We start from the raw sequence: 11,000 nt of genomic DNA, 5'->3' as shown, positions 1-11,000 counted from the left end.
TTCTTAACCAATCACATATTCACGTTACGGATCATAAGTCTATATTATATTACTATAGAATCAAAAAAATTAGACGACTATTATGAATACTTTGCGGGAATAAATTGGAAAAAAAAAAAAAAAAAAGTGCTCTTTATACTGATTGTTGTTGTTGTTGTTGTTTTTCTTTTTTCCTGAGTATTTATTTACATAATTTCTGTTTGGTAGATCGGAAAGTTACAGGAAGGATTAAACCCACCTTCATGGAACATGTTACTTTTCCATGGAGCCCATCTAGGACTAGTAATCAAGACTGGGTTTGTCACTGGCATTATTTCCCTTACTGTAAGTTATTCATAAACTCTTTTTACTTTTTCTTATTATTATTATTATTATTGTTGTTGTTGTTGTTGTTGTAAGCTCTGTATTCACATGATAGAAACACTATCCAGCTATGGTGAAAATATTCCCCGTGTAGTGTTATATAAAAACAAGCCAAATTTTTGTCGGTGTCCAGAAGAAGATTAGAATAATTTGTGTCATAATAATTAATAAGGAAGACAGAATTTCTCAAATAAAAAAAGTTTCAAACATGTTATGATTAGATAAGAAAGAAGGGGCATTCTAACTATTTTTTATGCTGTTTAATCGACATATCTTAATTACATAACATTAAGTACATCACGGCGACAATTTGACGGTCCCCACTTCCATTTTACCATCCTAGACATTACGACATCGTTTGGTTTTTTTTTGTGTATCAAAATATAGGAAGGCATTGCTGTGGGAAGAACATTTGCGGCCTTAAAAGATTATAGGGTGGATGGCAACAAGGAAATGATGGCAATTGGGCTAATGAACATGGTTGGCTCCGCCACTTCCTGCTATGTTACTACAGGTGCGACGAGCACAGCCCCTTCGATGATTAAGCGCTAGTATTGTCACATAACTATGCGAGACTCGTTTAATTTCGTAGTGTACTACAATGTACTATTGTTGACATGTTGTCACATGTGCAGAAAATTATTTGTGTGTAGAGAGTATGAACATTCCACGAATAAGACTAGGGCTTTATTATTAAGGAATGTTTGACTTCAGGTGCCTTTTCGCGGTCTGCTGTGAATCACAATGCCGGAGCAAAGACGGCGGTATCTAACATAGTTATGTCAGTAACTGTTATGGTGACACTCCTCTTCCTCATGCCACTCTTCCAATATACACCGAATCTTGTACTGGGAGCTATAATAGTCACAGCCGTGGTTGGACTAATCGATATCCCTGCGGCGTTCAACATTTGGAAAACTGACAAGTTCGATTTCCTTGTCATGTTATGTGCATTCTTGGGTGTCCTATTCATCTCTGTCCAAGAAGGCCTGGCCATAGCGGTAAATACACCAAAATTCTTTGCTCACTTTGTTGGAAATCTTTACAAAACCTCTCTATTTGGTCCTATAGAAGTAAGCAATTGGTAATTTGTTATGTCGTGACATGTAAAATAATGGTTGTGCTTTGGTTATCTTAAGGTTGGAATTTCTATATTCAAGATCTTGCTTCAAATAACTAGGCCAAGGACAGTGGTGTTGGGAAGCATACCGGGGTCGGATATATATCGAAATGTGCATCACTATAAGCAAGCTGTAGGAGTTCCTGGCTTCCTTATCTTGAGCATTGAAGCGCCGATCAATTTCGCTAACAGCATGTATCTCAATGAGAGGTTTGCATCTTTCTTTCTACACTCTTATGCAGTAAATTTGAGCCCTTCTTTTTTAACTTGCTCTAACCATTTCCATTTTGACAAAAGGATTTTGAGATGGATAGAAGAGTACGAGGAGGAAGTTGATGTGAAGAAGCATTTGAGCATTCAATATGTGATTCTAGACTTGTCAGGTAAGAAAATGGAGAGAAAAAGAAAGAAGTAAAGATAGAAGTAGAGTCGTTTTTCCAAAGTTTCATTGAATTCAGCACTTGATTTTATGTGTTTAGGCTGCGTTTGATTTAACAAGACTGAATTACATAAAAAAAAGGGTCTAATATCTCATAAAAATTCCATTTCAGCCAAATCAAACACAACAACATTTTTGAATCATCGAAATCTTGAGCACGTTACCTACATAGAAAGCAAAGATCTCATTTAGAAAAAGCACTCTAATATCTTTATCTTAAAAAACTATAGCATCCTATCTACGCCAAATCTGAGCTTGATCGTGCATCTTAACTTCTCAGCTGTAAGCACCATAGACACAACTGGAGTCATCCTTATTAGGGACTTGAGAAAAGCAGTTGAGAAGAAGGGAATCGAGGCAAGTAAAACTGAAAAATTCTCCTTATCTTCTCAAAGCTCTTCATGTGTTTTTCTCATTCTTTACTTGTGTCTTGACACATTTTCTATTTGCATTTTCAGCTAGTGTTGGTGAATCCTTTGGGTGAGGTTTTGGAGAAATTGCAAAGGGCAGAGGAAACCCGAGACTTTGCAAAACCAGAAAACCTCTACTTGACGGTCGGAGAGGCCGTGGCTTCTCTTTCTTCATCAATGAAGTCTCAGCCACCAACCATGCATGACGAGGAAGCACAAACCAATCCTCGTCAGAATTGAAAACTTTTCATGTTTTCTGGAGACTGACCAAAGTAATAAAAAAAGAATAACTGAAAAGTGAAATCAAGCAAAATGCAATTTCCATTACGTGTTTGGTGGCTTTTGGATATATGTACATTTTACCAATGGTTGTGCAAATTAATCTAATCTCTTGCAGTGTTGCTCAACAAAAGACTCAAAAAAGTGTTTTTACATGTTTGACATGACCTGTGGGTCATCTTGCAAAGACTTTTGAATGGTTTAGTTCAACTGTTAGGTTTTGTTGTTGGCATTTATGTAACAATATTCAAGAAAATCTACAATTCTGGTTACTTAGTGGAAAAAAAAAAAGTTGTCAGGCGTATTTGAATTTTAAGAGAAGATTCTATCAGATAAGTTTCGGATATATGCATTAGCAAAAAGATATCTGGATATGCATTGAAGATATGCTATAGCTATCAAAGATTTTAGAAGATTTAAAAGTAAATAATCTTAGTCTAAGTTGAATTCAAAAAACAAGGATATGGTTTTGGTTCTATAAATTCCAGGGAAATGCAATTTCATTAAAATAGATTTTTGCTGAAGATTTTGGAAGAAAAATCAGATAAAGATTATGTTTTATTTTAAAAATAGGAATTAGATAATGCTGCAAATTATGTTGGAACAAATCACAGATAGATTCTGATCCAAGATTTGAGAGAGAATTTCATACAACTCTATATAAATCTCAAATCAAATGCAATTGATGGCTTTTTAGGGCGTCTACACGTTGTGCTTTGAGAGGAGAAGACGGTCTACAGTGTTGAAGGGAGTTCATCATTCTTTAGGAGAAGAACTAGTTGTTTTTGCAAGAAAAAGATTTGCAAGTTAAAAAGGAGTTTAAGTGTATAGGTAAGTGGTGCTCGCTGAATAAGTTCATTAAGTTGATTCTATACGGTAACGATAAAACCAAAGAATGAGTCTTTAATTAATCCTTGAGATTTAGTGGATTGTTCAATAGCTAGACATTGCCTCATAAATGTATGTATATACCGGATCACGTAAAAATTGTCTATGTTCATTCTTTAATTTACACTTTCGATAAAATAATTAATTTGATATTAATTATATCCAGTAAATCATAAAAACAGATTTTACATCTACTTTCTGCATCATTGATTGCTAGAAAGGGCATGTGGTAAAACTATTTGGCATGTTATGCTACTATTTGTTAAGATCATCCTTATCTACGAGACAATATCCTATTAAAGCTAAAACAAATCCTAAATTCCGACCTTTATCCAAATAAATAATTTTTCACAAAAAAGAGGAAAAAAAAAAGGAGAGATAATTTTTTCCATAGTAAAATCCTTATCCTAAATAGGGCTGTTCATAAACCCACAAAACCTGCAGACCCAACTCACCCCACCTCAACCCAACCCGAAAAATACAATTTCTAGTATTAATTTTTTTTTTCCGGCTAATTCAATGTCTGGCCCAAGTTTTGAGGCGGGGTGTGGGTTGGGCCTATAATGGCCCGCACACTCCAATCCAATCCGCGCTCTAACTTACCTCCTCTAATATCTAACCCTAGACAAGCAACTCATTTCTACTCTCTAATTTCTTCATGTTTGAATTAAGCATCTATGTTTGTTTTATGTTAAGACTAATTTATGTTTGTTTTGTGTTTGATGTTGGATGGACTACTTTGCTTCATGTTTAATGTTGGATTGAACTTTAAATTTTTATCTGTTTGAATGTTGGAGTTATTATTTCTATTTGATGCTGAACTTTAAATGTTGGATTGAATTTTAAGTCTTTAATTATTTGAATGTTGAAACCGACCACCCAACTCACCCCGCACCGCCCCAACCCAACCCAAACATCATTGGGTTATGAAATTTTTCTAACATCGTTCGAGCTAAATATGTGTAACCCGCACCCTTTGGGACGAGAGAAGAAAAAGGCCCTACCCCGCACTAACTTAATCCATAGTCCCAAATATGGTTGTAAGTATAATCTAATAGTAATTTTACACTGACTTGACTCCACCACATGATGTTCACCAACAAAGAAAAAAAAAGTCCATAGATCCCAAGTATTTTTTTTTTTTTTTTTTTTTACAGAGAAAATTGAACAAAAATAAAATGACATATGATATATAATTTTTTATCATGTGTTTGTTTCATTGATTTAAATCTATGAATCAAATGGACTCTAAATTTAGAAGAATTCTCTTAGGTCACTAAGAAAAGGGAAATTGTAACATATAGATCATTTTGTTAAACCATTTATAGTAAATAACATATTTAAAAATAGTGAAAATAAATAGCATATTTTACAATTTTGCTATGTTGTGTTCCAATTCTACCCCTATGTTCTTTCTCTCTTGAAACTTTAAATTATTTAGGTTTTGACTCCTTAACTTTTTAAAAATTATATTTTGTCCTCTTAATTTTTAAAAATTTATATTTCGATCCCATTATTTTTGAAGCATTACATTTTGACCTTTTTAAAAAAATGCATTTATACCCCTGGTAATTGAATGATTTATCAAGTACATCCATCATTTACAAGTTATTCTTGTAATCCTTTATTTACAAGCCAATAAGTTAGTTTATTTAGTAAATATTGAATTTACTTAGTAAATGAAGCATTTATCAACTAAAGGCGCATTAAATAACAAATTTATCTAATAAATGCTTCATTTACCAACTAAAAGCATGGTAAATAATGAATTTACTAAGTAAATGCTTCGACTACAACTAAAAAAAAAACACAAATGAGATTTTAGTAAATACAAAATCTACCATTTAAGTATGAGTAAGTCCTTTATTTACCGGCCAATAGTTATAGCTTATATGGTATATGACGAATTTACTCGATAAATTCTTCATTTACCAGCCAATAAGGGTATTTTTGTACAATTTTTAAAAGTTGGGTCAAATTATGATTTTTAAAAAAATTAAGGGGCCAATTTATATTTTATTTTAAATTGCAGTTATACTCCAGGTAAATGAATGATTTACTAGGTAATTCCATTGTTTACAAGTTATTCTTGTGATCCTTCATTTACAAGCTAATAATTTAGTTTCTTTAGTAAAATAACAAATTTACTTGGGGTTGTTTTTTGCAACGAAATTCAGAAAAAGTTTGAACTCGAGTTACAACTTTATTTAAGTTCATGTTCTTTTGTAAAATTTGAGTTTGAACTCGAGTTTAGGGCTAAACTCGAGTTTAAGTTTCCCCTTCAACTTGAGTTTATAAACTCGAATTCAAATTAATGAACAATATTTTTTCTATTCATAAAAATATCGTAATTTTTTCATTTTAATTCTGATTTAGATGATTTTTTTTCTATACATTCACAACGAAAAAATGAATAAAACCCCACCCATATATCCTATTAAAATTTTTCATCACCATTGAGTTTTTATTAAAATGTTATCTAAATACAAATTTAAGTTTTGACTTACCCAAACACAAACTCAAATAGATTCTCAATTCAAATCATAACTCAAATGTGCACATTCAAACACAAACTCAAGTTACAATTTCAACTCAAGTTATAACTTAAACTCGATTTAAGATTATCACTCAAGTCACCATAACTAAAAAATGTAAAAAGAACAAGTAAATAAGCATTTATCAGCTAGTGGCACGGTAAATAACGAATTTACTATGTGAATGCTTCACTTATAACCTAAAAAAATGTGATTTTAGTAAATACAAAATCTGCCATTTAAATACAAGTACATCCTCTTTACAACACAAAGATAATACAAAAAAACTATAAATTCACGAAATTTTTACCAAAACAATCCCTTTATACATCTGAGATAAACTCGCCTAAAATCCAAAAAAAGAAAACCAAATATTATATATGTTTACACACAAACATATAAATACATATAAACACAGGAAAATCTAGAGAATTAATTGAATCCTTCAAAAGCGGCAATAAATCAGAATTATGCTATCAAAAACCATCTGATGCAATCAAACGCCAAAAAGATAATAAAAGTACAAAAAACCAGCAGTAAGAAAAGAGAATAGAACAGGAACATCAAAGGCCTTACCTTGGCTAGGGTTCAGCTTCTGTATAATTAGCAGAACAAAGAGATTAGACCAAGAAGAAGATACAGCAAGAAGAAGAATATTATGTTAGCCCTAGCTTCTATAAAAGGTCATCATCGGACGGTCAGCATTTAATATCGTTTAAAACCTTAAAAAAGCCCCCTCATCGAACCACAGCCAAATCTGTCAGCCCTCACATCCTTTCGAACAATGAGGTTGCCATCGTCGCCTTCACATTCGCACGACAAGGCTGCCGTTGTCGTCTTCATATATGACACGAAAGGCCTTGTTGACGAAGACGACAACAACATAGAAAATTAAAAATTTAAGGGATGTTTGGTTAGAGGATTCAAATTATAATTTGAATCATAATTTATAATTTATTATAATATTTCTTCTCATAAAAAATACACGTAAATTAAAAATAATTATAATCCATGAACTAAACGTCTCCTTATTTAAATTGATGTGGATGACACGATAGGGAGGACCAATAATTGCCTTCACTTTTAGTCACGATTTCAATTTTTGACTTTTCTTTTGAAAAAAAAAATCTTATTTAGGCGTTAATTTATTGATTAATTGCAAAAATTCCTTTTCAACTTCGTGTTAGAAAACGTTTTATATTTTAAATAAAATAAAATAAATATTTTCTGTTTTATGGCCCATTGAAATTAAAAATTAAAGCTATGTGTCAGTGTTGTAACTTCCTATCTACAGTTATTTATCTGTCTTCTTTAACGGGAAGAAGATATCAAAAAAATATTACGTTAAAACTCTTGAGGAATAGGGTAACTAGTCTTCAAAAAAAAGTCTGAGTTTCTATCAGTGCGTGGGCAAAAAGTCTTAGAGAGACTAGCAACGAATCCCTAATTTTCTCGTGTTCTCAATTGTTCTCAAAAATTACAAATCTAATTGCCATGGCTGTTGATATGATCTTGGGCTTCTACTTTAATTATTTGTGATTTTGAAAAATTACAAACACTTCAACCTTTATAACACTTTACCTGCTGATTTTTTAAAACAACATCCGCACTTCACAAAAAATGAAATATTAACAGGGAAAAAAGATCGTCCATTATAATTTTAAACAGAAATGATTGATATCGACTCTTTTTAATGTAAATATTAATGTCAATTATATATTTATTATTAAAAAGTGTGATATGATATGTTATTTTTTTTAATACATAAAGTTATTTAAAATGTTAAATTTTTTATAATTATTAAGTTTTAAAAGTTATAAAAATAAACTTTTATGTTTAAAATAATTAAAAAATGTAAAAATTGCAACGATTACATGAAAAATTAAGTATTTCAACCGATAACAATCAAATGTTAAATTTTTCATATGTTATACTTGGTGAGAAATTTACCACAAATTATAACATATGATAAATTTAACACAATAAATAACATTGCATTGAAGAGTATTTTTTACACTTAAATCTTAAATTTACAATTAACACATTAATTATAGCATTGCATTAGAGATACTCTTATGGACTCAAATCTCAACTCTTGTGTACTAACTGATGTGACATATGAGTTGTCATTTTTACATTAGGTGTGTTTAAAATATTATCACGTCAATTAATAATAAGATATTACATTTACTAATAAAAAAATAATAATTTACATGTCACATTATTTAATACACAAAAATTATAATTTGAATTGGTGTCTCTAACATTATTTTTTTTTAAGGTTATTTTGCTCATCCTTGATTGAAATCTTTAAAAAAAAATTAAAAGCGTTAATTTTCTTAAAACACACACACAATAATCTAATCTAAATTTAAGATGTTAATTTTTTAAAGAAGATTTATACTGATAAAGGAGAAATTAAAAATAAAGTGAAGGTTTTTTTTTTCTGAAAAAATCTTTAATACTGATCAAGGAGAAAACAAAAGAAAGAATTCCATCGTGGATGCTCCTTGAATCACGTCGCAAAATTCAAATGGGTAATTCTTTAATCCTCCTAGATCTAATATATATATATATATATATATAAACACAAAGCTTCGTGTTGTTCAAGTCAAACTGGAGAGACTATTTCCTTAGCTGCTAATGTCAGGCTTGTCAGCGAACATGTCGTGACCTTATTTTATGAGTGGAGGAACCATGGCGTCACTGGATGAGGAAGGAGCACTCGAGTTCAGCGGGGCTAGAGGCGAGCACGCGACGTCATTGGAAATGACAGACTCGCTGCAACGTCGGGGTTGGGGGACTCACGGTGTTGTCGGGGCTGAGGGAGGGATATACGAAGAAGAAGAAGAAGAAGAAGAAAAGGAGAAAGGGGATATACAAAGAAGATTATTTGATTTTTATTTGGGTAATTGACAAGTAAGTGACAATTTATTTATTTTTTTAATTTTAACAAATCACCCTTAAACAAACTCTTTAAATAAGAGCAATTAAGTCCTTTCTTTTCTTTCCGTTAATTTTTTAAGAGAGACCTCGTTCATTTTATTGGTTTAAATTTTTAATTTTAAATTTTTATAGTAAAAATTTTTTAAAAAATATCATATTTAATTTTTTTATTACAATAAAAAATTCTTAAAAAATATCACATCTTAACTTAAATTAAAAACTTAAATTCGCAAAGTGAATGAGACTTAAATCACTTCACATGAAAAGACATGTAATGAAGATCCTAATAACCCACGCCTAAAAAAATAAAATAAAAAACAAGGAAAAAACAGAGGAACCCAAAACATGAAAAGCATCTTTCCTCAACAACATCGTCTGATACATCTCCATAAGTGTGTATAAACTCCTCCATCTAAAGAACCCAAAGTCTTCAAGCTCACAAAAAAAATGAAAAATAAAATAAAAACTCTTATGTTTGACAACCACCACCAAGTGTAATTTGGGTTTCTGTATTTTGTAATTTTGGAAATCTCCTCCATCAAAGTCATGGCTATCTGAGTATTGAAAAATACATTTTGATTTATATTTGTTTTTGTATTTTTAACGACAAAAAGCTTTGGAAATTACAATTTTCTCGATGGATATATAAATCCAAGTCTAGTTTGAGGAGATTTGGGGTCTATTAATCAGCTTGAGTGTGCTTCAAATTTAGATATTTTAATGACCCAGAAGTCGATTGGTTCTGAAGACAAACAATCATAGTGGTTCTTCTGTCGAGTTTAACAGTCTGGGTCTTTGACGTTTGATTGTTGAAGTTTTCTTCTTCTATTGTTTTAAGTTTGACGTCGGATGGATGGTTTTGATTCCAAACTTCTGAGTTTAAATCGTGCTTGTTTAATCTAGATTCTAAAATCAGTTCAGTTTTTTTTTTTTTTTGTTAATTTGATCTAATAGTTTTTTGATGGACGTGAGTTGCCTTTCTCTATTTTTTTATTTTAATTTTAGTAAAATTTACCATATTTACTTACTAAAATGCTCTTTTTTATGAGGACATGTGCATTGCAAGTTACATATTGGTTAGTTTGGTAGTGCTGTGAATTTAAAAAAAATTACTTTTAACTATGTTAAAAAAAGAAGCAGTTGTTATAAGAAGTAATTGAGTGGTTGGTAAATTATAATTATACTAGTTGTGTTGGTTCTAAAATTAGTGTAATAACGTTTGATAAATTTTGAGATTGAATTGTTATGGGTGTGTAAAATAACTAAAATAGATATGATATGAAACTTAAATATATATAATTATTTTTGGTATTTAAAAATACTTGTTTAACTTTAAAAAAAAACATAATACTATGATTTTGAGTTTTCTAATAATAAATTTATAATAATTACTTTTTTTTATTTCTTCGTTCACAATATAATTACAACTAAAATGAGTATTAGTGAGTAATCAACATGTACAATAAAAATACACATTTTATGTTCAAAAACTAGTAGAGACATGAAAAGAATTAAGTTGGAAATTTAATGTCCTTTATTACTTTATTTGCCAAGTATATTTCATATCAGTTCGGAAATATTTTGCACAAATAAGCACTCACAATCGTAGGTTTATTTTCCATTTTATTATACTTATTGACAAATTCCTCCTGGTTATTCACGATATCTAAAATACTAGAGATGACCAAGAATTTCTCAATGAATGAAAAAGTCCAGTTTCAAAAAGGGATATTTTCTTCTTTTTTTCTCTAAAACTGAAAGGATGTTTTCTTTTTAACAGAAGGAAAATTGGCGTTTGATGTTTTCTTATTCCGTGTGTTTGTAGCCTCTATATATATATATATATATATGAGATTGTTCGCTCACTCAATCGAACTTTGATAAAAGTTGGAAATGACATCTTTTTGAGGCAAACAAAAGATGACCATTCTTAATCATTACATAATATTTATGTAGTAGCCAATTTAAAACTAAATCTTTATAAGAACCTTTAGACAATCTTCCTGCTACATCAGTTGAAA

The 11,000-nt window shown here is 30.6% G+C and overlaps 1 protein-coding gene across 2 annotated transcripts in view; it reads left to right on the top strand.

Moving 5' to 3' along the window:
• LOC21393327 (probable sulfate transporter 3.3) overlaps positions 1-2,904 on the top strand; it is a 6,264-nt gene extending 3,360 nt beyond the window's left edge. The window contains exons 7-13 of one of the 2 annotated variants that reach the window (XM_024172023.1): positions 208-324; positions 751-877; positions 1,078-1,364; positions 1,503-1,693; positions 1,781-1,866; positions 2,203-2,279; positions 2,381-2,904. In XM_024172023.1, the coding sequence (XP_024027791.1) occupies positions 208-324; positions 751-877; positions 1,078-1,364; positions 1,503-1,693; positions 1,781-1,866; positions 2,203-2,279; positions 2,381-2,572 (1,077 nt within the window). In that variant the 3' untranslated portion in view covers positions 2,573-2,904. Of the gene's footprint in view, positions 1-207; positions 325-750; positions 878-1,077; positions 1,365-1,502; positions 1,694-1,780; positions 1,867-2,152; positions 2,280-2,380 lie in introns of those variants that run through there. The other variant, XM_024172025.1, reaches the window with a different exon arrangement.
• The last annotated feature ends 8,096 nt before the right edge of the window (positions 2,905-11,000 follow it).

This window comes from Morus notabilis, unplaced genomic scaffold (assembly GCF_000414095.1).
Source record: "Morus notabilis unplaced genomic scaffold, ASM41409v2 Scaffold1049, whole genome shotgun sequence".
Taxonomy (NCBI): Eukaryota; Viridiplantae; Streptophyta; class Magnoliopsida; order Rosales; family Moraceae; genus Morus; species Morus notabilis.
This window is presented reverse-complemented; position numbering and strand designations above follow the sequence as displayed.